General features: G+C 43.5%; 1 protein-coding gene across 3 annotated transcripts; it reads right to left on the bottom strand.

The window, feature by feature from the left end:
• Positions 1–1,689: 1,689 nt before the first annotated feature.
• mapk6 (mitogen-activated protein kinase 6) lies at positions 1,690–15,295 on the bottom strand. 3 transcript variants are annotated; one of them, XM_062550077.1, is made up of 6 exons: positions 15,141–15,295; positions 8,935–10,119; positions 5,317–5,461; positions 4,699–4,863; positions 4,382–4,583; positions 1,690–4,269 (listed from the first exon to the last, which is right to left on the bottom strand). In XM_062550077.1, the coding sequence occupies exons 2-6, from the start codon at positions 9,487–9,489 to the stop codon at positions 3,171–3,173; spliced, it is 2,166 nt and encodes a 721-aa protein (XP_062406061.1). In that variant the 5' UTR covers positions 9,490–10,119; positions 15,141–15,295; the 3' UTR covers positions 1,690–3,170. The 3 variants fall into 3 exon arrangements, with proteins under 3 accessions (XP_062406061.1, XP_062406062.1, XP_062406060.1); XM_062550078.1 differs by lacking the exon at positions 15,141–15,295 and adding an exon at positions 13,066–13,204; XM_062550076.1 differs by lacking the exon at positions 15,141–15,295 and adding an exon at positions 12,273–12,428.
• Between the last annotated feature and the right edge of the window lie 424 nt (positions 15,296–15,719).

Raw genomic sequence — 15,719 nt, 5'->3', positions numbered from 1 at the left:
CCTTTTGGATTACTTCTTCATACATACAAGCCATACAAATCATAAGAGGCATGGCATCCTTTGACCACATGTACAGATAATATTACTGCTAGTCCTACATTAATTAACTAATTCCCCACCTTACATATGTAAAACTGATATTTATTTTGAAACACACTGCCATTTTATCCAAATGATGCTCTATAGTGGTTGTTACCTATGTATTTTAAATGGTGGGACATACTCAAAAGAAAGTATATTCTTTGCATCAACCTACAAACTGCATGTGAAGGTGAAGGTTTTTGCAGAGTAGAATGACAAGGATGGCAAAGCTGCTTAACAAGCTAAATGATAGAATGTGCCCAAGACAGAGCCTGAGGGACCCATGTCAGGAGCACACCCTTGTTGACAACCTTCACTATGATGTCTCAATACAGTGGATATCTATTAACCTTCACTGTGATGTCTCAATACACTAATATCTATTTTGAGTTTGTTAAGTTGAGGGACAGCAGGGTGGGATTTATACAAAGTAGTTAGTGACTATTTTCACTATCTAGTCAACATCCATAAGCTTCTCTCTCCATCTGCATGCCCTTGAACAGTGGTGTCAAGATGATCCTAATAGATTCAGTATTTGAAACGTGGCTGTTGACACATTAGCATTGTCTCCATAAGATTAGCATTCATCTAAATAAAGATGAGCACAGGTGTGATTCCATAGTTCAAATGGTAGAGCAAAATAACACATCTTTGTTTGACTACGGAGGATATAGTCTTTAAAAATGTCCAATATTCAAAGCCATACGAAAGCGTTTTTTTGTGGTTATCTGCTGTGTTCAATGACAATCTAAAGTCAAGACTTTTCTAAACTCCCAAGGTTTTATAGTAGCCTGGCCTATGTGCATGGCATCAGGAGCCTGTGGTGGGGCTACCATACTGGCATGACCATGTCGCAGGGCCTGTGGTGGAGCTACTGTATGCATGAGCATGTCCCAGGGCTATCAGGAGCCTGTGGTGGGCTAAAGCACTGGCATGAGCATGTCCCAGGGCTATCTGCTTTCATGCCCATGCCGGCTGTGGCATCCAGGCTGGGCTGCTTTGTTTCTGGCTTAGGGTCGTTCATTGGCTCAGGTTCAGGTATTCAGCTCTTCCAGGCTACCGAAGGTCAACACAACCAACTAACTGCTTTCAACATAGGGTCCACCTCAGCCAGAATGTATTTCAGGATCCAGAGAGGAAGGAGTAAACTGAATACATGGGGTCACAGTACCTGGCAAATACTTAGTAGTAATTTACTTAGTAGTAATTTGCAGTCAGATCTTGCAATCTTTTAAACCTTCGCTTGAGCGTAATCAGCCCAACATGACTAAGCTACAAAGTCTCAGCAACAGAAAATGGGAGGCAGCTTGAAAATTAAGTATCAGCACAAAATCCAAGTCAGCATTTTTGGGCCAAGAGGGAGACAGGTTTTGCTGGTCTGGTGTTTCTGAAACTACCATAAACATTAAAGGTCTCAAACAAGTACTTATGTAGGTTTAGGATTAAGTGGTAAGAGGTCCTATTATGTAAAGTAATTGTGCTGTGAGTTTTTGTAAATATTGTATCATGTAGCAGTGATCAAGCTGAATGTTTATATGGTCTACATAGACTCAACATCTTCATGATGGACCTTCCAATAGATGTCAACTAAATGACAATGCAAACTGGTATTTGCTGGCAATTTTTATTCATAACGTTTTTCTTATAACAGGGGAACCAATGATAAAATCTGAGTACCAGTTTTAAAGGCAAAAATGTTCTACATGCTACTCCTTAACCTAATTTACTCATGCTTGCTTGGAAAAAAATATATAAACTTTTTTTCATAAAAACATACAATTAAAATCAAATTAATGATGTACAATATACTTCACCGTTAACTTCGTTTTAATGTACCTTCTGTTGGTTTCTTCCATGCACATGATTTAAACAATACATTTATATATAGCACTGTGTGTATGCATGTGTGCAATGTGTGTGTTGTTTATATACAAATTACAGATATATACTTACACACACATCTAAACACACACACACACATTTAGAAAAAAAATTAAGACTTTTAGGCGCAATTAAAAAACAAACAAACAAAAACAAACATCTCATGTATTCCTCTCAAACACAGACAGCACCTATAAATTAAAAAAGGGAAGATTTTTTCCTTAAGGAGACAAAAGATGGAAAATGGAAAGCTCCACATAACAAAAGAGTTGGATGAATCTGCATCCTACAATTAAAAAAAAGAACATACCATTCGTGCCAAAAGGAAAATGGAAGTCCAATGTCTCAGTTTCCAACAGTCACATTGAATTTACAGGTTGTTGTTGTTTTCCTTTCAAAATAAATATCACATCTGCTAAAAATAAATAATGATCTTAACACTTCACTATGGCAAATGCAAATAAAAAAAAGAAAGTCACTGCTCACTGAATGGTTATCAGGATGAAGACGAGTAAAGCACTAGTGTGGCTCCGAGTGACTACTCTCTGCTGTTACCTTGAGGTAGATAACACATTTACAAAGTTCTACATTTAATGGTTGCTGCTGGCATCATATGTCAAATAAATGGCAATATGAAAGAATTTTGAAGAATCTGGGAAAATACATAAATAATTTAGACTTAGTTTAAAAAAAAATGGAAATAGATACAAGCTGGAAAAATGACCCTTGTGTGTCTCTCCAATGGGCTGACTTCCTCAAGGGTAGCAATGTCAGTCTTGACGTCTCCCATGTTCTTTTAGTGCATTTTCCTCATCCTGCTCACAGCTGATTACTTTCTGCGCTCCTGTTCACCCCTAACCTCCACTACTCTGTCCCTCACTGCCCCGACCAAAGCACTCTTCCACACGTATCTACAGTACACGGTGTGCAAATGACATGCTGGTTAAAACAGGAAAATAATAAAAAACAATAATAAATGCATGATCATACACTTGTGTGGGCCTAACAAGATGTTTCAGGCTGCTACGAAACCTTTTTTGCTCATGTTTGAGGTTGCCTCATTCAACAAAACTGTTATCTTAAAAAATAAAATAAAGACAAGAAACCATACATAAAATGGTATGAAATGATTCAAGTAAAAATAATGTACTACCATATAAACAAAGAAAATAAAACCAGGAAGTAGTCTAAATGCTGCACTGGGACACTTAATTCAAATGCTTAAAAATGCTGCTGTATGTTTTGTGGGCGATTTGAGGGGAGCATTTGACGGCGGAGGGGGTTAACGTGGCCTGGATGGACTTGAGAGGCAAATCGGTGGCGCCATCAAAGCCGGGGAGGGTCAGGGACTCCAGCTGCATGTTGAAGACCAGCTCTCCGTTCCTGGCCAGGAAGCTGTCGTCCATCACCGCACTCACCACTTCCGGTTCTGGATCGAGCACTTCCACCGTCTCCTCGCGCTTGCTGAACAGCCGGTCCAGGTAGCTGGTGTAGGCCGTCTCCTTCTGCAGCTGCTCGTCCTTGCGCACGTCCCAGCAGGCCTCGTCTATCAGGCAGGTGTCTTCGCCCGCCGCGTCGACGCAGTTCCCAAAGCTCTCCCACGGATTGGGTGCCCGACCCCCGAGTTGGGCCAGGTTCACCAGGCACTTCTCCTCCTTCTCCTGGCTGATGGACTTGGACATGGAGCTGCGCATCTCTAGCTGGGACACAGAACTGTTGAGTTCATTGAGGAGGCCGACCTCACTGGGCTCAGGCTGAAGGCTCAGCTTTATGGTGCCTGCGATGAAGGAGTCAAAATCAAAGCCCTGGCCTTGGCTCAGGTCCTTCTCTTGCTCACAGTCTTTCTCTGGGGTCTGGTTGTGGGTGGCCTCGCGCAGGGCGATCTGGGCCTTAACCAGGCCGTTCTTCTCACACTTGGTCTTGCCTTTCTTGTCCATCCTCTCCTTGCTCTGCTGCTCCTTCCAGTTTGACAGGTCGATGATGAGCTTGGGCTCATAGTAGTGGTTGACTTCGCTCTCCCGCCAGATGAGGTTGTCCAGATAAGATGGGGACACAGCTTTGTAGTTGCAAGTATGGCCGCATTCTAAGTCACAGTATTTGTTCTCATGATGGTCCTCATGTTGCCAGGAAACGGAGGGATCATCCAGGAACTTCTCCCGCTCACCATCCATATACTTGCGGGGGTCCACCTGGACCTCCTCTTCATCGGTCACATCAGACATGGCGCGGGGATCCCGCTGAACCTCCTCGGCCTCATGGGTACTGTGGAGGTGCCAATCTTGGTCCGAGAACTGACTATCATGATACCTGGAATCCCAAAAAAACAGATGAATAACCAGTTAGTGCTGAATTTACATGGATTACAAAGGTAGCGTTCCTTAGCTTGGGAAGAGAAATGGCATAGTGCTGTACAGCTCACCTGTCCCAATTGTAGACATGGCTGTGGCTCTGGTCCATCAGTAGGATGTCGTCCACCTCATCCTCGATGTGGAAGGGGTGGCTGGAGATGGGCTCGTCCAGGGGAAAGGAGTAGTCACTCATGTAGGGGTGGGCCAGGGCCTCCTCTGCCGTCAACCGATCCATGGGATTGAAAGTCAAGATCTTCTCCAGGAAATCTAGGGCTGTGGAAATTAATTGTCAAATTAAATCAGTAAGCATTTTTAGAAACGTGAGTAATTGGCATCTAATGAGTAGACTATGGCCTGAACTGCGGCATTGCAAAGGAAGCTGTCTGACCTTCAGCACTGACGCCGGGCAGCAGCTTGGCCAGTGGGGTCTGAGGCTCGGACATGTCGTTCTTGATGAACACCGGAATCACGCTCTGCAACTCTTGCCGATCCTCCTCGTGGATCACAGGAATGGACTCCAGAATCAGCTGCATCTGCTCCAGCTCGTGGGCCCCTACGTAGGAACAGCCAGATCGCAGGATTTAATGACTGGTAATGGATCGCCACTGGAAGAACTCCAACCTCACACAGAAATTTGTGAGCCAGACACTTGGTAATGTAGCTAATGTGTTATTCTGAGTTCAACCAGCTTGTGTGTCAGCGTAGGTGACCTAGGAAAGAGTGGAAAGACACTGGTACACTGGTAGACTGGTAGTGTGTGTGTGTGTGTGTGTGTGTGTTAACAAAATAAGGACACAAGTTTGTTCATTACTAGTGATGCTATGCTTTATAGTCTACAAAACTCCTGTACTTGGGCCATTTGAGTGTTTTTCCTCACCAGCTGCACTTCCAGAAACCCTGACCTACTTTTCACTTTGTTGAACACGGAGCTCTCCTCTTTCAAATGAGACCAAAGTCGAGCTGTGTGCCAACATTATTGTGCTGAGTTCAATGCTTTAACACTGACCTGCAAAAAGGGTCTTCCCAGTCAGCATCTCGGCAAAGATGCAGCCAGCTGCCCACATATCGATCGCTTTGGTGTAGTTGTTTGGGGAGAGCAGCAGGCGAGGGGATCTGTACCATTTCGTCACCAGTCCCTCTGAGAGATGGCCCTGCAGACAAGAGTGAAGAAAGGAGGTCAAACACGATATCCTGAATCTATGTTTACATGAAGGCATGGGAAAGAGGGAGGTCAACTATGTTGGCAACCAGCCTGCCCTCATTCATATGTCTGCCACATCTGCTAACACCATACAAAAGTCCTGCCCTCATTCATACGTATGCCACATCTGCAAACACCATACAAGAGTGCTGCCAGTGCTACAAGAGTAGCCCGCTGGCTCAAGTATGGGCGGAAAACTCCGGCGCTCAAACCAGATGGGCCACGTGCAGCCTCTGTCAGCAGCTCTGCTTCACAGAACGGGATAATCCGTCTCGTGCCCGTCCCCGTCCCCGTCCCCGCATGCCAGACAGACAGATCAGTGACACCAATCTGCACTTCTAGGCCACAATCAGCGGCACCGCAGTGCAGGTTTCAGGGCTTTGCCCTCTGGAGCCTCAATGATAGAGGTGGAAATGGCAGTGGGTTTGGCTGTCACGATGCATGTCTCAGTTTCAGGCCTTATATGGTTAATGGGGTCAAACCAGCATAATGTTAGTAATTGTTCCTTCTACACAATTGTTTCCAAGGCTTTTACCCTATATGCGACGACTTACAATTAAAATAAATACACAAAAAGTAGTCAGTCAAACATTGCACAACTACATGGACAAAGTGATAAGTCTGTGAAATTGTGTTGTTCCTTTCCCAAACCCTGGTGGGTGGGTTTGTTCTTACAGAACAGACTGATGTTTGCCAATCTGAGGTAATGTGGATGGAGGAGTGTCTGTTGATGTGGTAATGTGGATAGTTTAACCTGTGAAAGGTTTTAGTTCCCTGCACTGAGAAAGTCATTTCCGCCTAGTTTCGGTAAATGGGCAACAATAAGGGGTGAGTCACTGCCTCTGCCGACTCTACCCTTCTAATTTCACAAGTGCAAACGGAAACAGAGTCTGCAATGACACATGAATCACATTTTCTAAACCAGTGAAGGGACCAGGAGAGAGAGAGAAAAGGGGAAAAAAACTATTTTCAGACTGCTTAAGCACGAGGTTGGCAACTTAATCTGTTGGAGCAAGATTGAGGGTGGTGATGCAGCCAGAGTAAAGTCCATCAGAAGCCAAAGGGAGAGAGAGAGAAAAAAAAGAAAAAACATGCTAATACATTCAGGATTTATGCATAGCAGCTTGGGGCAGAGCTGGCTGTGGTGCTAAATGTATTTACAAACAAACTCCACAACTGTGAGACAAACATTGCTGGTTCATAGCATGAATTAGTGGCCAACCATCTGTGAAACATGAGAAAACGCAAGACTTTGGGCACCATTTGGGTGAACAAAAGGCCTCTTTCATAAATACTACCACACCAGAGACTACTGATTGTTGCAGCTTGTTTGGTGCCTACATGTTCTGATACAAGAGGTTATTGACAAGTCTACAGTTTTCCTGATTAATTCATATGAATGCAAGGTCACCTCTATGACTGCAAGGTCACCTCTATGAGAATCAGAAGATCTGAGCGAGGGGAAATTATAAGCTCACACACATCTGACATGTTAGCAAACATTCTTTCGCTCTGCTGATGAATCTTCTTTCGAAACTTTTTCACCAAGGCAGACTTTATTCTGAGCGCCAGATCCAGCCTCAGTAGGTCACACAGCTGGAGGGGAACCCTTACATACGCCCACACAAACTTACAAGCCTCAAGAGCCAATGCAAAAGAACCAGCAGACACCCGTGCTCTCCCCAACCCCCCATCCAAAAACGGCACAGACAAAGGCTGCCTGGGAAAGAGGAGCACAGGAAGGGGGGAGGGGGCGAGCTGTTTGATCAGAGCTGCACGTGAATTCCTGAGATTCTAGAGTCCGGGCAGATTTCCATCGCCAACAAAAACTTAAGCATTTCACGCAGCCTGTGCATGCACTTTGTGACCAGAATGAGAATGACTCATTCAAGAAGAACTCATGCAGCAGTTAAACTAAAAACGGTGCTATATTCAGCATAAGAAACTATTTAGCTCACTGCATGTTGAGTTCCGTGTCAAACAAGCAGACTTCATTTTCCCTTCTCAGGTAATGGAAGATTCTTAACTAAATTAGGCCTGTGCCTTTCTCAGATTGCCCTTCACTCATCATGTCCATACATTTATGTTCCAATAAAGTACTGAACTTTCACAACCACAATCCTAAGCACAACACGTGGGTCCTTGAAGCCGACATCAATGGCTAACACTAAGGCAAACAAGTCATCTTTATTTAGAAACTCCAGACGTTCAAATAGTATCATATTCAGCAGGTCATAAGTTGGTTCACGGACACTTGCGAGGCCAACTGTCACCCATGCACACACATGGCAGCATCTTCAATTATAGGTTGTGCTGAACTGAGAACTGGGCACCAGACAGGACACGTCCTCTAAAGCAGCCAGCCTGAGGGAGGCCAAGCAGCCCGACTAGTCAGCAGTGGTGCCTGGTGGGCACTCCCAAGTGGCGTTTGTCTTCACAACAGAGACAGACAAAAGCCCAGAGTCCGCCCACAAGTGCGGTTCTCACAGCTGTCTGCTGTCGTAGCCCACCATGGAAACGCTGACAGCTGAGGAAGAGGAGTATTCTTTCCACTAAGGCCTCACTTATCTCTTCATCACCACGAATGCTTGCCAAACAGACTTTATATAGTATAGGGGCAGAGACTGCATATAACTCTGCATAGACTAACGCAACCTAGCCTAAATGTGGGGGACAGAGCACAGGCCCAAGAGAAGGCCCACTATGCTCTCAGCTGTTCACGTCCACCCCTAGTAGGCTTTCAGCCAGGCTTCTGAAAAACCCACTGGTCTGAACTCAAAAGCTGAACTGACTGCTCAGCCAGATATAGAGTGAGGCCCTCCTGAACGGCAGAGGCTCATTTTCTGCTGCCAGCTGCACGGTGAAACTGGATTGGTGACTAATCTAAAACATGTGCACGCATCTCACTGCTGATCTACCTAAGCCCACAAGGCTATGACATGACTTCTAGCAACCTACTTTCCACAGCCAACGCCTCTCATTTAAAACATCCATCTAAGCACGAATGCAAATTTCAAAGAAAAGCAAATCCACAAAAGCAATAACACACAAATAGCTAGGCATTGTGACCTTTCAGAGAAAATAAAGATAACTACTTCCTCCACAAACTGTAGTAAAGGTAGCAGACTCAATTCTGAGAAATGGAATGTCTCCATATCCAAAGGTCTCAACTATTACATGAAGGCAAAGCATCCACAAAGGATTTAAGGCGTGTTTTGCTGCACGTTTATATCCTCTTAAGTCCAAAGATATCATTTTAAAGAGGGCTAACACGAGCCAGATGGTGACTCATTCAAAAGCAAGTTTGTGTTAACACAGCCACTGGAAGTCTACCCTTTGCCCCACCATTTAGATGCCAGCGCACATTGCACAGCCACCACCAATACACATGAGGATGAACACATTTAAGAAACGCATTATTACCTTGTGAGAGTAGTGTGGGTCCATGATGCGAGCCAGCCCGAAATCTCCAACCTTGAGCACCAAATCCTCCGTGTTGACAAACAGGTTGGCCGGCTTGAGGTCGCGGTGCAGGACGTTGGCGGAGTGGATGTACTTGAGGCCGCGCAGGAGCTGGTACATGAAGAGCCGGGCGTGCCCCTCGGAGAGCAGGCCCTGCTCCAGCAGCTTGCACAGGTCTGTCTCCATGTACTCCTGCACGATGTAGACGGAGTTCACCTCGGTCAGGGAGCTCACGTCCTCGTTTAGCTGCCGCCCGCTGGGCCCCAGGGTTTCAAACACCTTCACAATATTGTCATGGTCCAGCCTGCGGATGATCTTGATCTCACGCAAGGCATGTTTGACACTCTGTGGGTCAGTCAGCACAATCTTCTTTACTGCCACCCTCTTGTCACAGTCGGTGTCCACGGCAGAGAACACCAGACCGTTGCCACCGTAGCCCAGTGGCTTTAAGTCCATGTAGCGTGGACCCAAATCAAAGCCATGAATGTTCATCAGGCTCTCAAACTTCTCGGCCATGTTTGGTACTTCTCTTCAGGCAGAGCACTCAACTTCTTAGCTTCTTAGGGTAGGGAGGTATTAAAACTTTTATGAAGCCAAATGTGAAATGAACAGACTTGGCTTGTCTATCTTTCCCTCAGCAATATTAAAATACCTAAGTCTGTATTATTTTCCTAGACCAACATGCCACAGTGGACCTCTCTGTTCCCCCTCCTTTCTAGCCTTCAGTGTCTTCTCAGTGTATGGTAAAGTGAGCTCTTTGATATGTAATCAAACTGTGAAATCATTTTGCAATGTGTTCTGAAAATCTTTGCCTTTAAGGGGAATCCTTTACAAACTTGACTAGACTAATGGAATGATTTGAGGCCAATCAAAAGGCATTAAACAAAAGCTAAATTGCTTAAGTATCTAATACCATCCTCACAGTGCAGATACATTCAGTGTACAACTGGTCCTGAGCAGCATAGTTTAATTTTAGTAGCACTAATATTAATTAATAGTTCTCTTCCTTTACAATAAATTCAAATCCACCTGACTGAAAACAAAACTGGCAGCTGATTTACAGAGTTCTCTTTCCCTCAGTGATCAGGTGGCTCAAGCTCACCACAGTCGCAATCAAAGCTATCCTCCATCTTACATTGGGGTAATCTGAAACAAACAAGCACACAAACAAAAAGGCAATAGATTAGTACAAAGTTTAAACAATTGAAAATAGTTGAATGCGTCATATGGGAAAAGAGTGTTTATACAGTGTTTACATGTGCGGAGGTGAAAACGTGCCATAGAACTGAACCCTACCCCCGTATGCATAAAGTAAATAAATATGCCTCTAAATAAAGACTACACAATAGTACTGGAGGTTGGACAATCATTTATGGCAAGTCCTCCCACATTGTAACTCCCATAGTGCAGAGTTTGCTTCACACAACCGTCACAACAGGAAGACGGGCACACCAGACTTGAACACACACACAAAGCTGCGTTCCGGCCACGTTGCAGTATGCCGGGAGGAAACTTTTCTTTCCTCCCTCAGACATTAGGATTGACACCTTAGCTACAGTGTAACGTCGAATCACTTTACACTTGACTATTACTTGTAGCCACACACAACATTAGCTTAAGCCGGTATTCGAAAGACAATAATTACATTGCTATTAATTCGAAATGTACTGCAGTAAATATCATTTTAAAAAGTGAATATATAATATGTATCATTTTTCATAAACAAAAGTAACAAGTTAGATAGTCACCTGAGCAATGTACCAACACTAACTACCGTAACATTTACACCGCAAATCATTCACACAATCATGTATCAATGTTAGAGGTGATGAAAACAACCGTCGTAGCGAACGTAGACAGAAAACATTTAATTGTGTTGGTCAGTATTCGTAACATGTTAGTAACGTTAACATCAGTTAGATGTAACATCAGAAGAGTATTGTTAATATTAGCAGCTACTCCTAACTATAGATCTAAGCCAACTCATGTACTGATGATAGCCGCTTTGCCCTATGCTAGTAACATCATGGGGTGTCAGCCATTTCCAATATAAGGGTGCGTTTAGATTACGGCAAGGATTCGGATGTAAAGACGACAGGTTGTCCTAATATTTGACAGCTTATTGCGTGTTCATGTTGGGTAAATTTACCGAATCAGCCCTGCCAAACGTTACGTTGATAACCTTCGGACCGAAAAAACACCAGGTTTGTCAGCAAGCAATGTTATCCTTAAAGTTACCGTTTTATTTAAAGTATTCTGACATTTTACCGACACACCTACCCCTAACACCTAAAACTAGAGGAATATCTTCTCTTTATTTTGATCTCGATATCAAATTTAACGTTAAAAAAATACTCAAATGCAAGAGACGGGGCATTTTTAATCAGCTGAGGAGTAGCTAGGCTAATGTTAACGTAGCGTCACGTAGCATGCTAATGTCATTCTATCTATTGCTAACAAAGACTACTACACTAACGTTATAACGTTTCCCCTATTCGTACGCGATGTAAACATGGCTATAGCCGTTTTCTTTCTATGACAGGTTGTCTCACATTAACATTAATTAGTTTTAACGTAACGTTAAACGTAAATAACCTTCCAAATACTAAGGTTTCAGTCGATAACACGACAAAATAGCGTTACTGTGAAGACGGCGCCACGAACCACCGTCGAAGGTTAACAGTCGCGATAACGTTTGATGGTAACAATTAGCGCTGGCTAAGTTCGTGGTCATTTAGTGGCTGTCTGTATACTTTGATAGGCAGAGTAATACATCTCCGTCGTGGTCAGAGATGTATCTATCGATTATTCATATTAACCAAACCTTAACATTAGCCAACTTGCTAGCTCGCTAGGGTAAAACTCTGAAAGGGTCCACTGACGTTAGGTTTCGGGGTAGCTGCTAGCTGCTAGACATAACGTTATAAAATCGGCAGCTCACGTTACATTGCGTATTTTAAACTGCTAATACCAGGCGACGTTAACGTGCAATGTACTTAGTTATCATCTTTATATTTCTGTCCAACGCCAGATGCTAGCGTGATTTCACCTAAGATCCCAGGACTCGAACAAAGAATTCAACTGTCAGCTAGCTTGCAAGCTAGCCTCAGTAACGTTAGCTGCTAGATTGAAATTACCCGACTAGCTAGCTAGCATGCTAACGTCGGTTAGCTCCATACTGACTTGAGTTCCGAACACAAAGCGCGATGTCGAATATGAGCCAGATAACAATGAAATAACATAATACGCGGCGTTTGTAAACATACTAAAATCATATATTCTATAACAGAATAACTTACTATTCTCATCCGTCTCATTTGTAATGTCCTTTACTGGGTAAAGATTCGAGCTGCGCTCCGCTCCTGCTCGACCGAGAGTCTGTTGCAATCGCCATTCAGACCATTGTATCTATCTAAGCTCAGCAGCTGCGTCAGTCATTCAGAATCGGGGGAGGCGATGGAACTGTGGCGCATGGCGGTAAATTCAAATAGTTTAGGCTGGCAAATATTTTGGGTCAGGAATCAGGATTGTGAATCGTGTTCTCATTCAACGTTGTTCTCCGGTTATGTTTTCTTTTCAAGAAGTAGTCCTAGAAGATTATTGCGTGGCCCAAATAACGTTAACGTTTCTGTTGATCTATGCCATGATGGACGCAAAATGTCATGTTGTGAATCACATTCAAGAAAGATGCCTAGTGTTTTAGAATTAAATAAAAATTTATAGGCTAGAATAGATCATTCCAACACACTTAGGCCTGCTGCAGACCACGCTGGAACTGATGGTAGCCTACACAAAGTGAAAGACACTCCTACTGACTAAACACCATAACAGGACCCACGTTTTCAACCATATGAGGTCCAGTGAACATGTGCGGTCTTGATCAGGATTGACATTGCGATTCTCGTGAGGGCGTAGGCTAGGTTATAATAAATGACAATTAACCTAACTATTATTAAGTCAATTTAACGTTAACTATACAAAAAAGGTTTCTTTTAGGCGTATTTTCCATTCTAACCTAATGAATGTAACCTCGCCTACAATAAAGTTGGCATTGCAATATTTTATTCAACGTTATTGCACCAGTACGCCTACCTTTTGACGTCTCTCAGTTGAACGCTGACCTCCAGGTAATTTAGCCAGAGGGGGTATCTCTTAGCCGAAGGATATTTCCTATTAGCCTATGCCTGTCTGGCAGTGTTTTGGTCCTGCGTATTCGAGGTGGTTTTGTCGATATTATTGCCACTCAGATCGTCGCCCGCCTGGTTCTTACTGCAGACTGCGACGTCTGTTCAGGACTCGGTTCTTGGGGACAGACTATTTAGGCTATTGCAGCAGTAATCTTTTGCAGCCGGCATCAGCAATCGATGGACGTTTCCAATCTGTAGCCTTGGAATCCCTTAAATGTTGAACTCGACGTATTTATTCGAATGCAAATGTCATATTTCCAGCCAAAAGGGTAACTGCTGAACGGGATAGAATATCTCGATTATGGTCTTTCGAACCATGCAAGCTATAGGCTACAGGATCAGTCTACCCTCAGACTCATCTGGATGAATGGGCTGAGGATGAGGAAGCGTCAGCCCTCTGTGTAGGCTCTGCGCTGCGGGACTGTGTTGCAGTGCAATGTGCATCAGCAGCAGGCGGACCATGTGAACAACCATGTGCTCCTGAATGCAGCAGCACACTCGCACTCGCACTGCACATGCGACCTACGACTTTGGACTTAAAGAATGATTGGTTCTGGACAGTGGTTTTGGGAGATATAAGCTTATTGAGTAGAGGTTACTCAATTGTTCAAAAACAATTGCATTGAATAGGCTAATTAATATTTAAATTCTTAAAACAAATGAATGGGGTTATGGGTGGTAGGAATGTCGACTAAGCCGTACATTTAGAGGAAGAACAGCGACCCTAGACTATCAAAAGTAGCCTAGTTGGGTTTAAAGTGTCTTAAGCGGCCAGTGAAGCATATTATATCCTCGATGTATATGGCCAAAACTGATTGCGTCATATGAGCCTACCTTGTTTAGCCTACTCCCCAACCTGAAAGACATTCCCCTGCAAGCATACCCACTGTCTAGTCCTGGCAACTTGGCCTATCTTCAGGCACTGCCTTGAACAAATAAAGCCAAGGCATGTGCTTTTAAGGCTAAAAGGTCAGGATTCTATTTTATTTTTGACCATATACAGCCTACATTGTGATTCTTGTTGTTAGGCCTAGTATTCGTTTGTGCATGGTCTGTAGGATGTAATGTCTTTGTCCTGTCACTGGCTAAATATTCAAGGTGCATGAACATTGACCCCAACCCAATAGGCTACATGATCTTATCCAAATGTCATAAAGGTGTGGGCTGTGGGGCCTATATTTATTAAGATATGTAACATCAAATGACCAACTGACCTGTATGTAACACTGACATCAGGTATAGCCTCAAAGTGCAGGACTTAGGAGAAATAAGAGTATGTGCTGTAATATTGTCACAGAAAGTATCTCCAAAAGGCCTGTTACACAATGGTGGCGATACCAGAGTGCTGTTAACTGTTACAAACGGTTATCTCTTGTGAAGAGAATTATGATTGAGTGTTCCATCTTGGTTTACATAATCTGATGACTGGGTAGATTACACCTGGGTGAATTTTTTGTTGTAAATTGTAACAGGTTAATTCACACGTACATTGTTTTACTATAACACACTATTTATCTTTGAAAAGTACATTGAAAACAGCCAATCTCTGTATGGTTAATAGGGCCATGTTTTAATGATGTCTGCATTATTGCAGTTTGGTAAGTCCACTAAAGTCCCTTTAGTTCATGTCTTATTCCTTTGCCCTATGACAGTAAAGAGATGAATGTCATAAATATCATATTCTACACTGGATGTCTCCCATGAAGCCAAACTATTTATGGATTTCTGTTATTAAAGAGACTTAACTGATCTGGTTGGCTTTGAACAGACTGTTCCTACTGGTCAGACCAGCATACCAATATGAAATGGACCTGAGCACTCGCTAGCACTTTCAGAAATGCAAGGAAGTGAGACAGACGAAATTATTAAACAGGTCCTGACTACTGAATTCTTGCAATAAAGTGGTTTTCCTCTGGTAGCCTACAAGATTCATATTGTTGACAGTGGGGAGAAAGTTTAGCAAAGTCTCCATTCACTTACCATTGTTGACAGTGTTCATGTTTTTCAGAACCGGCATGTTTTATTTAATAATCCATGTATGTCCAAAAGGAAAGACAAGTCTGTGACTTAGTATCCACAAGAATCAGTGTACGGAATAGCCAGTTGAAGAGATGGAGCTGGTGTAGTTGCTCACCATGTGCAGCTGTTTCTGTGGTGAAGCTCCATGGGGAGCTAATATAGGCCAGCATAGAAGGGGAGGAGATTTCACTCTGTATGGCTTGGTTTTCCAATGACAGCCTCAGTCCAACTGCAGACAACTCAACACCTCTGACATGCGCTCTCTCTCCCTCTGTCCCGCTCGCTCTCTCCCTCTGTCTCTGGACTCCCTCTATCTCACACTCACGTCTGCTGTCACACACAAACACATGGTCCTTCCCTAATTGTTATGCCTTGTGCATAATCTTAAGCATAACTGTTGGTTGGTCTTGCATTAGGAGTAGTAATAAGGTCAAACAGATAAATATACATTTGCCTAGTCATTCATGATGAGGGAAGCAGTGTCAGATTTGTTGTTGTGTTAACCAGGAGCATATTTTGAATGCCTGTGATGTTGAAACC

The sequence above is a fragment of the Sardina pilchardus genome, chromosome 11, assembly GCF_963854185.1.
Source record: "Sardina pilchardus chromosome 11, fSarPil1.1, whole genome shotgun sequence".
Taxonomy (NCBI): Eukaryota; Metazoa; Chordata; class Actinopteri; order Clupeiformes; family Clupeidae; genus Sardina; species Sardina pilchardus.
This window is presented reverse-complemented; position numbering and strand designations above follow the sequence as displayed.

Bases quoted from the DNA above. Each gene is read 5' to 3' on its own strand.
- mapk6 (XM_062550077.1), bottom strand. From the start codon at position 9,489: ATGGCCGAGAAGTTTGAGAGCCTGATGAACATTCATGGCTTTGATTTG. The intron at 5,462-8,934 runs GTAATAATGCGT...TCTTGTCTGCAG, and splicing joins ACCCACACTACTCTCACAAG to GGCCATCTCTCAGAGGGACT. The intron at 4,584-4,698 runs GTCAGACAGCTT...TAATTTCCACAG, and splicing joins GCCCGGCGTCAGTGCTGAAG to CCCTAGATTTCCTGGAGAAG.